Source organism: Bufo gargarizans, chromosome 10 (genome assembly GCF_014858855.1).
Source record: "Bufo gargarizans isolate SCDJY-AF-19 chromosome 10, ASM1485885v1, whole genome shotgun sequence".
Classification (NCBI taxonomy): Eukaryota; Metazoa; Chordata; class Amphibia; order Anura; family Bufonidae; genus Bufo; species Bufo gargarizans.
In genome coordinates, this window is record NC_058089.1 from 59,113,113 (window position 1) to 59,135,865 (window position 22,753).

Here is a 22,753-nt window from a genome sequence, read left to right on the forward strand (position 1 = left end):
GTTTTTAGAAACCCCCAGGTGATGGGTTCAGTGTCACTCACCCCTCCAGCTGTGCTGTCTGCATCTAATGTGTCGCCATCCGGCACCATCTTGGACGTTAGTGTACCAGTACCAAAGTCCTTCTTTTTCAGGTATTTTTCCATTTATGCTTGTTGTTTTAAGGGTTTGTGGGATCCTGGGGTCTCATTACTCTTATCCCTGCTGACTTTTCCCATGGTGGAGTTATGAGAGGCTGTTTAAAAGCTGGTTAAAGCGTCGAGTGAGAGAGGAGCTCCAGACTAAGCTTCCTTCTCCATGCGCGCTCAGGCTTTGCCCCCTGTATTATTGTTATTTAATGAATATATATATTTTTGATTTATCACTGCCTTCTTTTTTCCTCTAATTTAGTGCACTTCACAAGCTCTTTTTAGCTTGGTATTTATGATAATAGGTTAGAATCTCCTCCTTTACAGATTCTTATTTATTCACATAAATAATATAGACTGTTAATCTGAGACAGCAGAAATATTCAGACAGCCTTTAAGATTCATTATATGATGTGAGGTAAGCTCAATGACACAGCAGAAGCCATAGAGTTAAACTGTCGTTGCTGGGCAGGAATCCAGACCAATTACAGCCAGCCTCACACACAGCAGAAGTCTAGATAAATCACAGCCAGCCTCACACACAGCCTGTGTGGGAAATTCCCTAGCAGGAGCTGCTAGAAAATATTAATCACCACAGAGAGAAGCTGAGTAGACATTCACTCCACTGAGAGCTTTGTTTTATGGAAGCAGAGAGGCCAAAATAGGTATTTAAAACAGTTATATAATGTGTGTTTACTTACAGTTCCACCATACAAACGAACTATTGAGCCATACAATCATACAATCCAAACAAATTGCATAAAAATGCAAAATGCTCATACCAGATCATAAGCAATTGTGTAGAGCAAACTGCATACCAAGTAGAGCAAGTGAATTATTGGTTATCCTCAGATACACCTCTCAGCGATATCATAAAGTGCTTAAATAACTTAAATTGAGAGTACAGATACTCAATATACACTCACCTAAAGAATTATTAGGAACACCATACTAATACGGTGCTGGACCCCCTTTTGCCTTCAGAACTGCCTTAATTCTAGGTGGCATTGATTCAACAAGGTGCTGATAGCATTCTTTAGAAATATTGGCCCATATTGATAGGACAGCATCTTGCAGTTGATGGAGATTTGAGGGATGCACATCCAGGGCACGAAGCTCCCGTTCCACCACATCCCAAAGATGCTCTATTGGGTTAAGATCTGGTGACTGTGGGGGCCATTTTAGTACAGTGAACTCATTGTCATGTTCAAGAAACCAATTTGAAATGATTCGAGCTTTGTGACATGGTGCATTATCCTGCTGGAAGTAGCCATCAGAGGATGGGTACATGGTGGTCATGAAGGGATGTACATGGTCAGAAACAATGCTCAGGTAGCCCGTGGCATTTAAACAATGGCCAATTGGCACTAAGGGGCCTAAAGTGTGCCCAGAAAACATCCCCCACACCATTACACCACCACCACCAGCCTGCACAGTGGTAACAAGGCATGATAGATACATGTTCTCATTCTGTTTACGCCAAATTCAGACTCTACCATTTGAATGTCTCAACAGAAATCGAGACTCATCAGACCAGGAAACATTTTTCCAGTCTTCAACAGTCCATTTTTGGTGAGCTTGTGCAAATTGTAGCCTCTTTTTCCTATTTGTAGTGGAGATGAGTGGTACCCGGTGGGGTCTTCTGCTGTTGTAGCCCATCCGCCTCAAGGTTGTGCGAGTTGTGGCTTCACAAATGCTTTGCTGCATACCTCAGTTGTAACGAGTGGTTATTTCAGTCAACGTTGCTCTTCTATCAGCTTGAATCAGTCGGCCGATTCTCCTCTGGCCTCTAGCATCAACAAAGCATTTTCGCCCACAGGACTGCCGCATACTGGATGTTTTTCCATTTTCACACCATTCTTTGTAAACCCTAGAAATGGTTGTGCGTGAAAATCCCAGTAACTGAGCAGATTGTGAAATACTCAGACTGGCCCGTCTGGCACCAACAACCATGCCACGCTCAAAATCACCTTTCTTTCCCATTTTGACATTCAGTTTGTAGTTCAGGACATTGTCTTGACCAGGACCACAACCCTACATGCATTGAAGCAACTGCCATGTGATTGGTTGACTAGATAATCGCATTAATGAGAAATAGAACAGGTGTTCCTAATAATTCTTTAGGTGAGTGTATATCCACTATTTTATGTTGAATGACAAGATTGAACAGTTGAACCACCATCTTATGCATACTGCCATTCTGTGATACCTTTTCAACAGGTCTTATGTACATGGACTATCTGCTGCGGAGATGGCAGTGTTATATATGAAGAAAAGTTGAAGTTAATAAAGAAGTTATTTCAAGCATTTGGTGTGCTCTTTAAACCTACTGTTTCCTTTAGAATGGCACTAGAGGAATTACAGAGTAATAGACAGTCTGGTTAGACCAAAAAGTCAGAGATATTAATACTCATCTAATGCCACAGCGCAGAAGGCACTTCATAGTGCTGCGCCTGTCACAAGATGTTTTCCCGAGTGGGACTACCTAAAGAGGTTCTGACTGACCAAGGGACCCCTTTTATGTCAAAGGTCATGAGGGACTCTGTAAGTTGCTCCACATAAAACAGCTACGGACTTCCATGTATCATCCACAAACGGATGGTCTGGTAGAGAGATTTAATCAAACATTAAAAAACATGTTAAAAAGAGTGGTGTCTAAGGATAGGAGGGACTGGGACCTTCTTCTGCCCTATCTCATGTTTGCAGTGTGAGAGGTGCCCCAGACCTCTACTGGGTTCTCGCCTTTCGAACTGTTAAATGGCAGACAGCCTCGTGGTCTGTTGGACATAGCCAAAGAAGCATGGGAACAATAACCCACACCGCACAAAAGTGTTATTGAGTACGTCACCCAGATGCAAGGACAGATGGAGAAAGTGTTGCCTCTGGTCAGGGAGCATATGGAGGCAGCGCAGCGAGCCCAGAGTAGGGTCTATAATCAGGAGGCTCGGGTCTGGAACTTTAACCCGGGTGATTGGGCTTTCGTTCTGGTACCAGCCATAGACAGTAAGTTCCTAGCTAGGTGGCAGAGGCCCTACGAGGTACTCGAGAAAGTGGGAGAGGTAAATTGCAAGGCACACCAGCCAGAGTGGCGAAAGCCGGAGCAGGTGTACCATGTGAATTTACTAAAACCATTGAAAGGTAGGTAGTCCTCTACTGAAGACAGCCAGCGGCCAGGTTTTCTAGAAGAAAAGGTTCAGGCCCCTCAGTCTGATGCAAGAGAAGCAGTTGCCACAGTAAAAAATGCTGACAGCCTCTCATCTAAACAGGCTCAGGAAGCCAGGGAGTTCATTAGTCGGAACACGGATGTGTTCTAGGACAGCCCTGGATGCACTTCCATAATCCAGCATGACATTGTCACTGAGCCTCAGGCAAAAGTCCGGTTAAAAGCATACCAGGTACCCGAGGCTCGGCGACAATCCATCGCGGAGGAAGTCAAGCTGATGCTGCAACTAGACGTCATTGAGGAGTCCAAAAGTGAATGGGCCAGTCTGATAGTCTTAATACCCAAGCTGAAAGTTACGGTTCTGTAACAATTTTCGCAAACTAAACGAAATCTCCAAGTTTGATGCGTATCCCATGCCTCGGGTAGATGAGCTTATCGAGAGGTTAGAACAAGCCCGATATTTTTCTGTTTTGGACCTTACGAAGGGCTACTGGCAGGTGCCCTTAACGGAGGCTGCCAAAGAGAAAACTGCCTTTGTCACTCCTGAGGGGCTGTATCATTATAAAGTTTTACCCTTTGGTCTGCATGGTACCCCCGCCACATTCCAACGACTCATGGACATTGTACTTCGTCCACATCGTCGGTACGCGTCGGCTTACCTGGATGATATCATTATCCACAGTACCGACTGGGAAAGTCATCTACCCAAAGTGCAGACTGTAGTAGACTCCCATAGGAAGGCTGGACTGATCGCTAATAAAAATTTATGTGCGGTAGGGTTAGAGGAGACTAAATACCTGGGGTACATAATTGGACATGAAGTTTTTAACCCCTTAGTGACCAAGCCTGTTTGGGCCTTTATGACCAAGCGTTTTTCTTCCTTTTTTCATCGTAGCGTTCCAAGAGCTATAACTTTTTTATTTTTTCGTCTATATAGCTTTATGAGGGCTTGTTTTTTACGGGACAAGTTGTAGTTTTTAATGGAACCATTTTTGGGTACACATAACTTTCTTATTAACTTTTATTAACTCTTTCTGGGGGGGAGATGGGGAAAATAGCAATACTGCCACTGCGTTTTTACATTATAAATTTTACGGCGTTCATTTTTCGGTACAAATAACATAATATCTTTATTCTCTGGGTCAGTACGATTACAGTGATACTAAATACTTATAATTTTTTTTACGTTTTACTACTTTTTTTTCCAATAAAACCCCTTTTATTAACCAAAAAAATGATTTTGCTTTGCCACTTCACAAGACCCATAACTTTTTTTTTTCTTTTTCTATGGAGTTGTGTGAGGGCTTGATTTTTGAGGGACAACTTGTATTTTTCATTGGTATCATTTTGGAGTAAATGGCGCTTTTTGATCGCTTGTTATTACGTTTTATTCGGTGGAAACTAAGAATAAATTAGAAATTCTGTCTTTTTTTTATTTTTATTTTTTACGGCGTTCACCATAGGGGATAATTTATGTAATATTTATGTAGTCCGGGTCGTTACGGACGCGGAAATACCAAACATATGAGGGATATTTTCTTTTTGCAATTTTTTTCATTGAAAAGCGTATTTTCAATGAAAAAAAAAGCATATTTTTTTATTTTATGGAATTTTTTTTATTTAATAAATGTGTATTTATTTATTTATTTTTTTACTACTTAAAAGTCCCACAAGGGGACTATAATATACAGTATTTTGATTGCTTTTAAAATGTAATGCATTATCTCTATAAGGCATTACATTTCAATAGCATTTCAATAGCGATGCTATTCAAACCTTGACCAGAGGCACAGCCTGCTGGAAATAACTGAAGACAGGCTCGGGGCCCTGAACGGAAGCAAGGTAAGCTTCCGAACACATCAGCACCCCGCGATCTTATTTTCGGGGTGCTGATGGGAGACAGAGGGAGTCCGCTCCCTCTGTCACCACTTTACATGCAGCGGGCGCCATTGCGCCCGGCATGTAAAGGGTTAAACAGCCCGGATCGGCACTCCTGCCGGTCCGGGCTGTTAGAGCAGGGTCCCGGCTCTCATGTGAGAGCCGGGTCTGTGCTCCCCGCTGCACGGGGGAGCCGTGCAGCGCTTAGACCGGGCCGCCGTAAAAACGCGGCAGCCCAGCCTAAGGCCCCTTAGTGACCGCCGTAAAAACACGTATGGGTGGTCACTAAGGGGTTAAACCCCAAGTGAATAAAATAGAGGAGATTCAGAATTGGCCCCGACCTGTCACTATTAGGCAAGTAAAGTTGTTCCTGGGAATGGTAGGCTATTATGAGGTTCGTTCCCCATTTTGCCACTTTAGCAGCTCCATTGACAGGGCTCTTGAAGGGATGGAAGTCCATAATGGTCCGCTAGAATGTCCAAGCGGAAGATTCTTTTTCCGCTTTAAAGTCTGTCCTGTGCGGGTCACTGGTTTTGGTAATGCACCACCTTCAAGAGGGAGTTTGTGGTACAGACCGATGCCTCTTAAGTAGGCCTTGGAGCTTTACTCTCAGGAAATCAATGGGGAGGAACATCCCATTGTTTTACTGAGCCACAAACTCACCCCAGCCAAGACTAGGTACAGTATTTTGGAGAGAGAGTGCCTGGCCATCAAGTGGGCACTCGAGTTGCTCCACTATTCTGTTGGGGCAAATGTTCCATCTGGTGACCGACCACTCCCCTCTCAAGTGGATGAGCCAGGCCAAAGAAAGGAATGCTCGGGTCACCAGATGGTTCTTGTCATTACAGAACTTCAAGTTCTCAGTGGAACACAGGGCAGGCCGTTTACAGGGAAACGGGGATGCCCTGTCCTGGGTACACTGTATGGCAAGTGTTCACCCCCTTTGGGTTGAACAAAGGGGGAGATATGTAAGATGGCGCAAGGGTCCATCGTTGACTGAAGGTATTTTGTCACCAAGGTTCCTGGCTTCGGTGAAGTAAGAGTCGGTATTTTCAGGTGTCAGCGGCAGCTAATGCTGATTGACACTTTGTTATTTTAGTATGGCTGTATAGCTGATCCAGGACGGTTCTTACTATAAGTAGTCAAAAGTGATGGGTGAGTGACTACTCCCCACGTTCCAGACCAGGTCTTGACTGGCCTATAAAAAACCCAGCCAGCAGTGTCACCTCTTTCTGACAGAAGAGCTCTGGCAATCGCTGCTGTGGGAACTGAGCCCTGTGCTGGGCTGAAAAGCTGAGACCTGTGCATTGGGAGAGCAGGCCACCTAAAGCCTGCAATTTAAATGCTGGAGGCAGAACTGCCAGCAAGACGACTTTTTTGTTATGCATGAACTATCCACTTGGTGTGAACAAACACCAACCTTGCAAAGAATGTTTTTTGTTTGACCTTATGTGTGAATAAACATGGACATTTGAATTACGCTCTTTCCTGTAGATGTTTGTGGGTCTGTTCTCATTGAAGCTTCTTACATTTTCAAAAGCTGTTTTTCCGAGCTTGAAACAGCAGCTCAGGCAGGATGACCACCATCAAAATTATGTAAAGAAAACAGAATAAAAATATATACTGGTAATCAGAAAATATATAAGCTTAAATAAAGAACATTAAATTACTGTATATTGTTTTAAAGAAAATCTATTACCAGGAAATTCACTGTTAAACCAGCCCCAATACTTTGTAGGGCTAGCCCCGCTGAATGCAACAATGCCTGGTGACAGGTTCCCTTTAAAACAATATTAATAAACATGTTCCTTATTTAAAGGGGTTTTCCAGGCTTTTAATATTGATGACATATCCTCAGGATAGGTCATCGATATCAGATTGGCGGGGGTCCGACACCCGGCACCTCCACCAATAAGCTGTATGAAGAGAAGGCATGTGCTGTCTCCTGTCTTGTTTCCTGTTCATGTCTATGGCAAGCAGAAAGAGATAGCACTGAAGATTAGTGATGTCGCGAACATAAAATTTTCCGTTCGCGAACAGCGAACACAAATTTCCTCAAATGTGAACCGGGCGAACCGCAATAGACTTCAATAGGAAGGCGAATTTTAGAATTCTTTCTGGCCACAATAGTGATGGAAAAGTTGTTTCAAGGGGACTAACACCTGGACTGTGGCATGCCGGAGGGGGATCCATGGCAAAACTCCCATGGAAAATTACCTAGTTGACGCAGAGTGTGGCAAGTTGAAATCGCAATGCGATTAATATAACCTGCATTAATTGCATTGCGATTACAACTTTCTCAAATCCGACAGTACATTCCAGCATAGAGCCGTTCCCATGGTGATGGGGACGCTCCATGAGCACGGAAGTCGGCAGAAGCTCTAAGTTTAAATCGCAATGCGATTTATAGAACTTGAATTAATCGCATTGCGATTTCAACTTAGAACTTCTGCCGACTTCCGTGCTCATGGAGCGTCCCCATCACCATGGGAACGACTCCATGCTAGAATGTGCTGTCGGAATTGAGAAAGTTGAAATTGCAATGAGATTAATTCAAGTTCTATAAATCGCATTGCGATTTCAACTTAGAGCTGAGTTCCTAATGGTTGTATTGCTAGAATATAACGAAGATTGAGAATATAGTGCTATATTCGTTATATTCCTCAATTCTAGCAATACAACCATAGGGAACTTAGCTCTAAGTTGAATTTGCAATGCGATTAATATAACCTGCATTATTCTCATTGCGATTACAACTTAGATCTGAGTTCCTAATGGTTTTATTGCTAGAATTGACAACTAATATAGCACTATATTCTCAGTCTTCGTTATATTCTATCAATATAATCATTAGGAACCCAGCTCTAAGTTGTAATCGCAATGCGATTAATATAACCTGTATTAATCACATTGCGATTACAACTTTGTGACACTGCAGCTTCAGAATTAATCTAAGATGGATTCTGTCCTTGCTTTTTGATAGGCGGTGGGAGGGTCTGGGAGGGAGGGTATGCTGATTGGCTGGAATGTGTCTGCTGACTGTGAGGTACAGGATCAAAGTTTGCTCAATGATGATGTATAGGAGGCGAACACATATCTTCGCCCGCCGTGGCGAACGTGAACATGCGATATTCGCCGGGAACTGTTCGCCGGCGAATAGTTCGGGTCATCTCTACTGAAGATATGCTAGACTAGTTGTTGAGCTGGTATTGATATTAAGAGGCGCAGGACACAACCAGAAGAGGAGTATCAGAGTAGAAAGAGTTTTATTTTTGATTCAGGACAATGCGTTTCGGGGTACACAGGACCCCTTTATCAAGTCTAAAAAATGAAGGGGAATAAAACATAAAGAAGGGGGTGAAAGATTTTCATATGTAGTAGAGAGACCAAAAACAAGATATTAAATCCATATTATAGAAGTAGTAGAAAATGAATATATAATATATATGTATTTGGTTTCCATAAGTGGTAAAAACTATTTGACAAGGGAAATATCAGTATAAATTACATTAAGATTATATATACAGGGTGGGCCATTTATATGGATACACCTTTATAAAATGGGAATGGTTGGTGATATTAACTTCCTGTTTGTGGCACATTAGTATATGTGAGGGGGGAAACTTTTCAAGATGGGTGGTGACCATGGCGGCCATTTTGAAGTCAGCCATTTTGAATCCAAATTTTGTTTTTTTCAATAGGAAGAGGGTCATGTGACACATCAAACTTATTGGGAATTTGACAAGAAAAACAATGGTGTGCTTGGTTTTAACGTAACTTTATTCTTTCATGAGTTATGTACAAGTTTATGACCACTTATAAAATGTGTTCAATGTGCTGCCCATTGTGTTGGATTGTCAATGCAACCCTCTTCTCCCACTCTTCACACACTGATGATGTGTTTCCCTCTTTATGCACTGAAGCTGGCACGTTCCCTGAGTTTTTCCAGCAAGATGGTGCACCACCACATTATGGGTGTCAGGTTCGAGCATTCCTAGATGAACAGTTTCCTGGAAAGTGGATTGGTCATCGTGGGCCAGTTGAATGGCCCCCAAGGTCTCCCGATCTGACCCCCTTAGACTTTTATCTTTAGGATCATCTGAAGGCAATTGTCTATGCTGTGAAGATACAAGATGTGCAGCACCTGAAACTACGGATACTGGAAGCCTGTGCTAGCATTTCTCCTGCGGTGTTGCTATCAGTGTGTAAAGAGTGGGAGAAGAGGGTTGCATTGACAATCCAACACAATGGGCAGCACATTGAAAACATTTTATAAGTGGTCAGAAACTTGTAAATAACTCATGAAAGAATAAAGTTATGTTAAAACCAAGCACACCATTGTTTTTCTTGTCAAATTCCCAATAAGTGGCAATTCCCAAGAATGACACTCTTCCTATTGAAAAAAACAAAAGTCGGATTCAAAATGTCCGACTTCAAAATGGCCGCCATGGTCACCACCCATCTTGAAAAGTTTCACATATACTAATGTGCCACAAACAGGAAGTTAATATTACCAACCATTCCATTATTAAGGTGTATCCATATAAATGGCATACCCTGTGTGTGTGTGTATATATATATATATATATATATATATATATACACACTCACCTAAAGAATTATTAGGAACACCATACTAATACGGTGTTGGGCCCCCTTTTGCCTTCAGAACTGCCTTAATTCTACGTGGCATTGAATAAACAAGGTGCTGATAGCATTCTTTAGAAATGTTGGCCCATATTGATAGGATAGCATCTTGCAGTTGATGGAGATTTGAGGGATGCACATCCAGGGCACGAAGCTCCCGTTCCACCACATCCCAAAGATGCTCTATTGGGTTGAGATCTGGTGACTGTGGGGGCCATTTTAGTACAGTGAACTCATTGTCATGTTCAAGAAACCAATTTGAAATGATTTGAGCTTTGTGACATGGTGCATTATCCTGCTGGAAGTAGCCATCAGAGGATGGGTACATGGTGGTCATGAAGGGATGTACATGGTCAGAAACAATGCTCAGGTAGCCCGTGGCATTTAAACTATGGCCAATTGGCACTAAGGGGCCTAAAGTGTGCCCAGAAAACATCCCCCACACCATTACACCACCACCACCAGCCTGCACAGTGGTAACAAGGCATGATGGATACATGTTCTCATTCTGTTTACGTCAAATTCGGACTCTACCATTTGAATGTCTCAACAGAAATCGAGACTTATCAGACCAGGCAACATTTTTCCAGTCTCCAACAATCAACTTTTGGTGAGCTTGTGCAAATTGTAGCCTTTTTCCTATTTGTAGTGGAGATGAGTGGTACCCGGTGGGGTCTTCTGCTGTTGTAGCCCATCCGCCTCAAGGTTGTGCGTGTTGTGGCTTCACAAATGCTTTGCTGCATACCTCGGTTGTAACGAGTGGTTAATTCAGTCAACGTTGCTCTTCTTTCAGATTGAATCAGTCGGCCCATTCTCCTCTGACCTCTAGCATCAACAAGGCATTTTCGCCCACAGGACTGCCGCATACTGGATGTTTTTCCCCTTTTCACACCATTCTTTGTAAACCCTAGAAATGGTTGTGCGTGAAAATCCCAGTAACTGAGCAGATTGTGAAATACTCAGACCGGCCTGTCTGGCACCAACAACCATGCCACGCTCAAAATTGCTTAAATCACCTTTCTTTCCCATTCTGACATTCAGTTTGGAGTTCAGGAGACTGTCTTGACCAGGACCACAACCCTAAATGCATTGAAGCAACTGCCATGTGATTGGTTGACTAGATAATCGCATTAATGAGAAATAGAACAGGTGTTCCTAATAATTCTTTAGGTGAGTGTATATATATATATATATATATATATATACAGTACAGACCAAAAGTTTGGACACACCTTCTCATTCAAAGAGTTTTCTTTATTTTCATGACTATGAAAATTGTAGATTCACACTGAAGGCATCAAAACTATGAATTAACACATGTGGAATTATATACATAACAAAAAAGTGTGAAACAACTGAAAATATGTCATATTCTAGGTTCTTCAAAGTAGCCACCTTTTGCTTTGATTACTGCTTTGCACACTCTTGGCATTCTCTTGATGAGCTTCAAGAGGTAGTCACCTGAAATGGTCTTCGAACAGTCTTGAAGGAGTTCCCAGAGATGCTTAGCACTTGTTGGCCCTTTTGCCTTCACTCTGCGGTCCAGCTCACCCCAAACCATCTCGATTGGGTTCAGGTCCGGTGACTGTGGAGGCCAGGTCATCTGGCGCAGCACTCCATCACTCTCCTTCATGGTCAAATAGCCCTTATACAACCTGGAGGTGTGTCCTGTATACAACCTGGGGTCATTGTCCTGTTGAAAAATAAATGATGGTCCAACTAAACGCAAACCGGATGGAATAGCATGCTGCTGCAAGATGCTGTGGTAGCCATGCTGGTTCAGTATGCCTTCAATTTTGAATAAATCCCAAACAGTGTCACCAGAAAAGCACCCCCACACCATCACACCTCCTCCTCCATGCTTCACGGTGGGAATCAGGCATGTAGAGTTCATCTGTTCACCTTTTCTGCGTCGCACAAAGACACGGTGGTTGGAACCAAAGATCTCAAATTTGGACTCATCAGACCAAGCACAGATTTCCACTGGTCTAATGCCCATTCCTTGTGTTCTTTAGCCCATACAAGTCTCTTCTGCTTGTTGCATGTCCTTAGCAGTGGTTTCCTAGCAGATATTCTACCATGAAGGCCTGATTCACACAGTCTCCTCTTAACAGTTGTTCTAGAGATGTGTCTGCTGCTAGAACTCTGTGTGGCATTGACCTGGTCTCTAATCTGAGCTGCTGTTAACCTGCAATTTCTGAGGCTGGTGACTCGGATGAACTTATCCTCCGCAGCAGAGGTGACTCTTGGTCTTCCTTTCCTGAGCCAGTTTCTTTATAGCGCATGATGATTTTTGTGGCTGCACTTGGGGACACTTTCAAAGTTTTCCCAATTTTTTTGACTGACTGACCTTCATTTCTTAAAGTAATGATGGCCACTCATTTTTCTTTACTTAGCTGCTTTTTTATTGCCATAATACAAATTATAACAGTCTATTCAGTAGGACTATTAGCTGTGTATCCACCTGACTTCTCCACAATGCAACTGATGGTCCCAACCCCATTTATAAGGCAAGAAATCCCACTTATTAAACCTTACAGGGCACACCTGTGAAGTGAAAACCATTTCAGGTGACTACCTCTTGAAGCTCATCAAGAGAATGCCAAGAGTGTGCAAAGCAGTAATCAAAGCAAAAGGTGGCTACTTTAAAGAACCTAGAATATGACATATTTTCAGTTGTTTCACACGTTTTTGTTATGTATATAATTCCACATGTGTTAATTAATAGTTTTGATGCCTTCAGTGTTAATCTACAATTTTCATAGTCATGAAAATAAAGAAAACTCTTTGAATGAGAAGGTGTGTCCAAACTTTTGGTCTGTACTGTATATATATATATATATATATATATACACACACACTCCTGATCAAAAGTTTAAGATCACTTGAAAAATGGCAAAAAATCATATTTAGCATGGCTGGATCTTAACAAGGTTCCAAGTAGAGCTTCAATATGCAACAAGAAGAAATGAGAGTGAGACAAAACATTTTTTGAGCATTCAATTTAATGAAAACAATGAATAAGCTGAAACAGGCCGTTTTTCAGCTGATCAAAATTTTAGGACCAAATCTGTGCAAAGATGTGGATTCATTGTCATTTTCTGTCAGGTAGTCACACGTTGTGATGGCAAAGGCAAAAAAACTCTCCCTTTTTGAACGTGGTCAGGTTGTTGAACTGCATAAGCAGGGGTGGACTACAGTACCCATAAAGATTATCAAAATTAGGGTTATTCACTTTAGAAAAAAGACGACTGGGGGAGATCTAATAACTATGTGTAAATATATCAGGGGTCAGTACAGAGATCTCTCCCATAATCTATTTATCCCCAGGACTGTGATTCGGGGACCTCCTCTGCGTCTGGAGGAAAGAATGTTTGTAGACAAACATAGAAGAGGATTCTTTACGGTAAGAGAAGTGAGACTATGGAACTCTCTGCCTGAGGAGGTGGTGATGGTGAGTTCACTAAAAGAGTTCAAGAGGGGCCTGGATGTATTTCTGGAGTGTAATAATATTACAGGCTAAAGCTACTAGAGATGGGTTGTTGATCCAGAGAGTTATTCTGATTGCCTGATTGGACCCGGGAAGGATTTTTTTCCCCAAAAGTGAGGAAAATTGGCTTCTACCTGACATTTTTATTTTTGCTTTCCTCTGTATCAACTTGCAGGATAACAGGCTGATCTGGATGGACATATGTCTTTTTTCAGCCTTATAAACTAAGTTACTATGTTACTTAAATATCAAAAATAAGGGTCTGTCTATTACATTACTTAATTCTCTTAGGATACGGGAGTCTATGCCATCTGGTCCCAGAGATTTGTTTAGTTTAATCTTTCCTCAGTGAATACAGTGGATAAAAAAAATGATTAAATACATTCACTTTCTCCTCATCACTGTCTGCAAAGTTCTCCCTCATCACTCTGTAAAGGGCCAACTCTTTCAGATTTAAACTTTTTACCATTTATATAATTGAAGAACATTTTAGGTTTAGTTTTACTCTCTCTGTCAATGAATCTCTTTGTCTCCATCTTGGCTGCTTTTATTTGTTTAAAATGTATGGCTATTTTTACTGTGAGGTAATCTCAGTAAACAGAGGCATTCTTGAAATTTAAAGCAGTTTTCTTTTGTTCACCCATTCTTTAGAGGCTCGAGCCAGACAGCCTGAAGAAGTCAAGTTCCCAAAGAGCAAAGATCTGAACGAGAAGATTTCTCTTGTCAGAGGGGACATCACTAAACTAGAGGTAGATGCTATTGTTAATACAGGTAAGATGAGCAAAACATCAGAACTGTATATATTGCAAGAGAGAAGGATCTCAAGAGCATTTGCAACAAGGTATTTCCCTTCACCACACTGTATACTGTTAATATGTGAATGTGCACCTGTTGCTAAACAACTAGGAAAATTTGTAATGAAGTGCAGCCACTTGTTAGCAGTAAGGTGAAGCAGGTGCAGTCATGCACAAAATGTCTACTGGCTAATTTTCTTTCAGCGTTAGAAAGTCATGTCTTTGATGTACTCTGTGGATTGCAGTAATATGTACTCAATTAAAAGGGGCTTTAATCTGCAATAGACAAGTGTCATCATCTCATAATAGATTGTTTTCCTGTCTGTGAAAGTCACAGTAAGAATGTAGTAGGTGCTGGCGTTTTAGTAACAAGCTGACAGTAATAAGAATTAACTATTCACAAGTCTTTGTTGGCTCTTTTGGCATCTATCAGCTTATTTCTGTGTTTTCCGATGAAGCACATGATAAAATGCTTATTACAGGGACCAAATAAATGCATGCCGATAAGGAGAAGATCAATAGGTATCTGTATAGAACAATTGTAAGCGTTGTTAGACATAAGGTAACAGGACAGGAGAATGCCATTTGCACTTTCAGACTCTCTAAAAGAATGAAGAAATAATTATGTAATTGTTGTAAACAAAAGCCAGGGCCTGTAAGAGAAGCAACTGAAGTAAGCAGTCATTGAGATACTAGACAGTCTCACTCTACTCCGCATATTATTGAGGATAATTGAGACTGTGAGATGAATGACTGACCAACCTCAGACATCATGCTGAAGTGACTTGTGGTGGGATCCTTGTCCTGATAAAATGCTAAGTTTTGGTTCACACAGGGTGATTGTGATATGTTAGCCAAACTGTTTTTCTTTCCTCAAAAGCTGGATTACATCTGGAAGAGAAGTATATGTTTTTATGTGCTTCCAATTCTGTATTCTAGTTTAGGCTCTGTTCACTTTATATCTGAGCGTTCCTTCATACTTCGGATAGACCCCACCAAAGATAGAACAACCTCCATGTATAGTCAAAAAATTACATCTTTATTAAAAGATAAAAAGCAAATGCATAAAATAGCAGCAAGTAGATGACAGGGAGAAAACTGCAGAGTGAATCAGCCATCATAGGTACATGGAAATAAATCCATAAAGCCCAGAAAAACTATCAGAAGGAAAGCCACTAAAAGCTAGTGACCAAAAAATACATAGTGGGCAGAAAATATGAAAATAACAATACCACTGATAGCACGTCGACTCCGCAGCCACCTCCACCCAACGCCGTTTCGCCACACAAGCTTCTTCCGGGGATAAAGAATGTATAATACACCTCCTTTTTATAGTCCCATATCTTAATTAAAAAACACTCACATGTGGATACACAGCTGGTAATAATTAGCGTTTATAGCGAAGAACATAGGAGGAAGCAGACGCGATGTCAGAGCGCCAGCATGGAAACGGGAACAAAGCTCACAACATGCGCAAAACAGAGCCGGTGTAACGTTACATTACCCTACTTCGTGAGATTTCCCTACCTTGTAACTTCCGGTCGCACCGGAAATTACGTGAGGAGGCGTGCCGGAGTTGTGCCGATCTGCGCATGTGCAAAACGACGGTTTAGGGAAATCTCACAGCGGGGTTCAGTTGGACACCGGGACACCGCGCATGCGCCAGCCTTTTTTGGTCCCTGATTTATGAACATAGTTTGAATTAAGTAAAGGTTGACACAAAGCAGGTTTATGAATGAAGTGTCACTATGGCTTCTGGATTTCAATTTTAGAATTTCTGTCAGCAATAAAATCATGAATATTCCACATCTAATTTCTTTAGGATTGGGTGATTATATTGGTCATTTTGATTTGCCTACATGGATGAGACAAATCTATCACATGGAAAAGGCTCTTCAATCTATTGGTATGATGCAAGAGGATCTGAGAAGATCTGACAAGATTCAGTATAAATTGTAATTTACTGATTGAAATCCCTGTTCTTGCAGAGACGTCCAAGTGGGCATTCCTAACTATTAGGGTTCTTTACCTTTTTCTTACTGATGATTTATCCTTTGGATAGGTCATCAGCATTTGATCGTGGTGGGCCGACACTGGGGACCTCTTCCGTTAGGCTGTGGCCTTCTCACTGCTTCCTGCACATCATGACTGTCACGTGGCCTGGGCACAGCTCAGCCTCATTCACTTCATGTTCTTCTTTATGTTTCCAATGGGCCAGTCTATAAAAGATCTTTATCCCCCTTCATTGGTGTTTTCCAGACCCTTTCAAGCTGTAGGAATGATGAGGAAGTATCTTTTACTCAGAGGACGGAAGAGCTTATCGCCTTAAAAGGGTTGGCCACTTGCTGGTTACTGATGACCAATGTATATATAAGGTGATTATATGGCAATTACTAATATAGCCTGAGTTGAAATTCTGCACCATTTTCTATATTTCAGAAGGTATGGCCCTTTGTTTACCAAGTATTTTGTGCTGTTCACACAGAAGTCATCTTCATAAAATGGCTGCTGATTGAGAGTTATGTGACCGGGTATATCAGATCAATGTGACGTCTCCTCTGTTCAGATACACTGGTCCTGCCATCCCCATTTGCACTTTTGGGAGTCTAGTGCAGATGCAATGTGTTTGAATGCAGGAGATATCATATGGATTTGCCCGGTCACATGACCCTCCATCAGTGGCCATCTTATGGACAGGATCTCAGTCTTGAGGCGATCTTAGGATTTGCCTAACAAAGGGGCATAACTTATGAAATATAGCAAACTGCACAGGATATCAGCAAAGGCTATATTAGCAATTTTCATATGGTTATCTTACATACACATTGGTCACAAGTTACCAGAAAGTTACCAATCCCTTTAACATATGCAGAAATTACTTGGTTTAACAGTACACGGTCCCTTTGGGACTATTTTCAGGCACCCCCACTTGTTTGTCGCTTTAGATCTAGCATTATCATGCTTGGTTCTCCATCTTTATTTTGGGGTTCTTTCGTCTTCCATACAATCTCACAGTCTCTTTAGCTCCTGTGCTAATGGGCTTGCCTGAGCCCTCCACGGCCCCTTTCCCCTTCTTCTTCTCTTCCCCTTTTCCACGACTGTCTTTTTTCTTTACTGTATTTTCCAATTCCTCTCTTCTTTGTTCATGCATTTTTATTCCAGGCTGCACTGAGACTTTCAGCCACTCGAAATTCAGAGAACCCACAGGAGGAAATTCCTTTTGATCGTCTTTGTTGTATTTTTCCATTGATACCTCTTTGTAATGTGGGCTCCTGCCTCTGCGCAGTCCTGGAGGCTTGGTCTGTTATTACTGGTTTGTATTCCTCACTGTTGTTATACTTGCAAAATTAATAAATTCATTGAATAAGTAAATGTACTCAGGTTTTTTTTTTTTTTATCAACACAGCTTTTATCTACTGACACATACTATATGCACTTAGTGAACATATGGAAAAGTTCCTGAGCTGTCCTTCCCCAAGTACAGATATGTTATCCATTGCATTCCCTCTGCATAATCTACACAATGAAAGCCTTGCGATCCTAGGTGGCCTGGACTTTTCCTTCTCTCACAAATTACAACATAAATATGTATGATTGCCCAGTATTGGGATCCTTCAGTCGCCTCTGTTCGAATCCACATAGGTAGGTGCTTAAGTGTATTGTGACTTTATATCTAGAAATAGAATCGCTATCAAATGAATCAAATCAGCAGGATCTCCTGCGGATTCATGGATTTTTTAGGTAATTTTTTGGGGCTATTCAGCACCATTATACATGTTAAAATAACTGAGAATATCATAGTCCTTGTTGTGTCAGAAGCTCCTTTCTTATCCATTTTCTTGGTTACATTAACCCCTTTCATGTAGAAGCCATTCACAGAATACCACTGCTCCCCAGTACCTCCAATCTGTGTTATGCAGCAGCCCACACCTTTATTATTAGACCACATAAAGAGATTGTCCACTCTAAAACCCATCGCTAAGATATGCCCTCAATGTCAGATAGGTGTGGGTAATATCTCTGGGGCCCTCGAAGTGAAGCAGAGCTGCTCGGCTATTTTTGGAAGTCCTGTAGCAGTGAACGATGTGCACACCACGCAAGCACGGCCACCTCTCCATTAACCGCTATGGGACTGCCAGAAATAGCCAAGCCTGTGCTTTGCTATTTTCAAAACTCTCATAGCTGTGAATGGAGGTTGGACACACGTTCTCTGCTGCCCTCTTTTCACTTCAGGGGTCCAGTTTTGGAGATAGGTGCGGGTCCCAGATATTGGACCGGCACCTATCTGACATTGACATTTAAGAGACTTCTCCATTCTTTTCGGATGTTCTCTCACTTTACTGAAGTTACAGTGAGACAGTTGAGTCAGGGCCAGGGGTAGACGCAGATGGCAACTGGTGTTACTAAAGAAGCAGTGGCGTACCTCCAATAGAGGCAGACCACGCAGCTCCTATGGGGCCCCTGGGGGAAGGGGGCCCGCAGTGGAGGATAGGCCCCGCCCACTAATTACACTTGTATGGCTACCTGAGAAAGTAAGAGGTGGAGAAGGACCTTTGGTGATGTCATCAACCATGTGACCAGTGCAGGAAGCCAATGAATAGCAGAGCAGCAGAAATCTAAAGGACCTTTGGTGATGTCATCAACCATGTGACCAGTGCAGGAAGCCAATAAATAGCAGAGCAGCAGAAGTCTAAAGGACCTTTGGTGATGTCATCATCATGTGACCAGTGCAGAGGACTGGTGAAAGACCTGTGGCATATCACTGTGAGGGGGCGGAGCTTCAGTGTGGTGCCTGGAGAAGAGGTTAGTGGTGTTCTGGGATAACCCATAACATCCTAGAAAAGCTGAGAGTTGTAGTTTTGTCGTATTATATGTTTCTCAATGTAATTTAAACGTATGCCCTAGTACAGGCTGGTAATGCTGGGAGTTGTAGTTCCCTCCTCCTATACCCCCTCTTTTAAATGTATACTGATGCCCCATAATAAGTCTGGCCATACTAGGGGTTATAGTTATTTCTTTTTAAAGCTCTTACCTGGTACAACTAGATGATGTCCTATAATCTGGACATGCTGAGAGTTGTAGTTCTCTTTTCTTAGGCTGGATTCTCATCACAGTTTAGTTTTCCGTTTTGCATGCATGACTTTTTTCTGTCTAAAATAACTGATCTCCGACAGATATGGCATAAACGGATGCCAAATGTGCAGAACTGATGCTTGAAATACAGGATCATTTTTTTTCTTTATTTTTCTGTTCATCTGACGGATCAGAAGAACTGAAAACTAAATGGTAATATGAACCCGGCCTTATACTCTGTGTAATATCTACTTGTATCTGATCATAACAGCCTGGACATGCTGGAAATTGTAGTTCTCTCCACTTTCACCTCTCCCTGTCTTGCTCCCTAATTTCCAATAATAATCTGGTGATGATGAGACTTGTAGTTCCCTTGTCACTATTATAATGTTCTGCAGCAGCTGAGGTGTGTATTACTTGTTCACTTCTGTGCTGGTGACGTTCGCTGTTCTGCCGTCATAGGAGCAAATCAACGAAAATCACTGCAGTTCCGGATCTGGCACTTCATGGACGACAACACCCGACGGATCCCGCTGACTATGATGAGATCTGTCAGGTTTCCATCTTCCAGGCTATAAAATTGTGTCCAGCATTTATGACCTGATCCATGAATGAGGCCCCAACACAGATGTGAACGAAGCTTTTTATGTTCTGCAGCAGCTGAGGTATGCATTAGGAGGTTCTGACAGTTCATAAGGCAAGGGGGGCTATGGTGGCACTGGTATACTATTATGCCAGAACCACCATAGCCCCCCCTCCCCCCCCCCCCCCCCCAATGAGCTGTGCTTGTGTGCTGCTTATAGTGAAAAGTGCCCTAAGACAATCAATGGGGACAATCAAAAGCGGGTTTTTTCCCGGTATTGAGACCCTATGACGGATCTCAATACCAGAAAATAGAAACGCAAGTGTGAAAGTAGCTCCTAATGTCTACACGGCTGCAACTGCTGGGGGTATAGCAGGGGAGAAGCCAGGGCAGGTGGTGGGATGGGCCAGTGGACAGAGTTAGTGGGGCCCCATTAAGATTCTTGCTATGGGGCCCAATGATTTCTATGTACGCCCCTGTAAAGAAGGGTGCAATGAATTTTTTTATTTTTGTATCCTGCCTTAACATTTCTTTGTACGACCAAGTTAATGATAATGCTGTAGGTGCCAATGGTTGATATGCACTTTTCTATGGATTATTGGTAAGAAAGTGGCGCCTGTCACTCAGGAATACACATTCACTCTGTGACTTATAGAGAAGCTGCAGGAGCTGGCAGATCCTACCAAAGATGGATGGTAGAGTAGCCAGCCAACCTTACATTGGGAATTACATGTGTGGAGGGGATGGGGTATCTCATTTTTGGTAGATTTAGGCAAATTAGTTTTGGTCATGCAGTATTAAAGGGGTCTTCCGAGTTATTTATTTATTTTTATTTTTTATGTTCCTAACTGGGCAAATGTAACAGCTTTCCAATTAACTCACTTTATCTCCAGTGGCTGGTTTCTCAGATTTGACTGAGGGTCACATGACCTGTGATGTCAGCTTCTCTCCCTGCTCTGATAAAGGTCGTTTACAAGCCTGTAAACGAGACGTCACTGTGCTGGCCACGCCCCCCCTTCACTGCCGTCTACTCTCTGCTAGGATTCTTAACCCCTTCAGCTGCACAGACTGGGTAGCTCTGCAGGCAGCGATGAGACAATGCTGGGCACTGGAGCTGACATACTAGAGAGAGCATTGCACAAGAAGGTAGAGGGAAGGTCCTATGTGTATTAGCAGTGTCATTATACAGGTGGGACTTGTAGTTCTACACTTACAAGTTGCTATTGATTCTCCCAGCACTCAGGGCAGCTCTTGTATCCACTCCCTTAGCAGTGTCATTATACAGCTGGGATTTATAGTTCTACACATACAACATGCTGCAGAGTCTCCCAGCAGGCAGACATGTCACTCAGGGCAGTTCTTTTATCCACTCCCTTAGCAGTGTCATTATACCGCTAGGACTTGTAGTTCTACACATACAACATGCTGCTGATTCTCCCAGCAGGCAGACATGTCACTTAGGGCAGCTTTGTATTCACTCCCTTAGCAGAGCAGGGGGAGGGGCAGAGATTGTTGTTATTGCATGTAAACAAAGGGCCTGAAAAGAACCAGGAAAATGAGGAAATATAGATTTTTTTATTTTTTTTATTTTTTATAAAACTTGCTTAGCTCAGTTATATATCAGATTTTCAGTGTTATATTATTTTTTTTCATAACTCGGACAACCCCTTTAAGGCCTCTTTCACACGAATGATACGGATTGGCTCCGGATGCATTCAGGATGCGTTCAGGGAAACTCGCACCATTTCGAAAGCAAGCTGTCAGTTTTGTCTGCAATTGCGTTCAGTGTTTGTTTTTTGCACGGGTGAAATCAGTTTTGATGTTTTTTTCACCCATGTTAAAAAAAAAAAGCAACCGTCAGTGATAAACGCATTGCATCCTAATGCAATATGTTTTAGGCCTCATGCACATGACTGTATGTTTTTTGCAGTCCGCAAAAAACGGATCCGCAAAAAATACGGATGACGTCCATGTGCATTCCGTATTTTGCGGAAAGGAACAGCTGGCTTCTAATAGAACAGTACTATCCTTGTCTGTAATGCGGACAATAATAGGAATGAGTCAGGATTCAGTGTGGTGCTATGCATTCGCATCACGCATTGCACCCGTGTGGAAAACTCACTTGTGTGAAAGGGGCCTAAGAACGTTAATGGAGCACGGCCATTTGCAGCTAATGATAGTGAATGCAGAAATCCAGCAAGATTGGATTGGTTCACAGCAGACTACATTCACTAACATTAGATGCTGTCTAGTAGTGTGACATTGCTATCTTATGTGATGAGACTACGTCATGAAGTAGGCGGTCATGTGGAGTCCTTTAGTGTAACCCTTGCGTTCTGATCATCCTGTTATTGCTGTGGATGTGCTTTCTAGTTTCTACATGGTCATATTTATTTGAAATCCATATTTTTATATTGATTTTAAAATATTACGTATTTCACACCTTTTGTCTTTTTCACCTGGTTTTTGCTCCTGCAAGTTTTAATCCCAGTCTTTTAGCTTTTCAAAAAAAACGTGAGAACCCTGTTAGGATCAGGTCCTTCTGACATTATTGGACGATACTGAGCCTGGCAGTAGCAGGGTTAATGGTATGAGACTGAAAGCGTTAGAGAAAGTGTAGATGATAGAGAGGGAACAGCAGCGGAGGGAGTGGGATGGGGCGGGCTGAGGGACAGATTAGGGAGAGTCTCGTTAGCCAGCTGTCAGCAGATAAATTGCATCTATCATGCTGCGCCACTGACATCCATTACTGCTGGGGACAGATCTTCATGTTGCGTCACCTCCCTTGGGACTATCAGTGTAGGATTCTACCGCCTTATAAGTAATGGATTTTGTACCTCTTTAACCAATGCTTTGCTGGTTGTAAGTTACAATACTGCATAAGAACATTATTTCAGCAGCTCACTATAAGCAGAGGTTTTGTGAATGGCAGGGTCACTGGGCCATGGAATAACATCTCCTAATATGTATCACAGGTCTGTGTCGACAAGAAATATACTT

At 42.2% G+C, this 22,753-nt stretch overlaps 1 protein-coding gene across 1 annotated transcript in view; it reads left to right on the plus strand.

Annotated features, from left to right (window-relative positions):
- Nucleotides 1-22,753, plus strand: part of MACROD1 (mono-ADP ribosylhydrolase 1) — a 1,160,748-nt gene that overhangs the window by 79,259 nt on the left and 1,058,736 nt on the right. Inside the window, exon 3 of the mRNA XM_044270759.1 lies at nucleotides 13,955-14,074. Coding sequence (XP_044126694.1) covers nucleotides 13,955-14,074 — 120 coding nt within the window. The remainder of the gene's footprint in view (nucleotides 1-13,954; nucleotides 14,075-22,753) is intronic.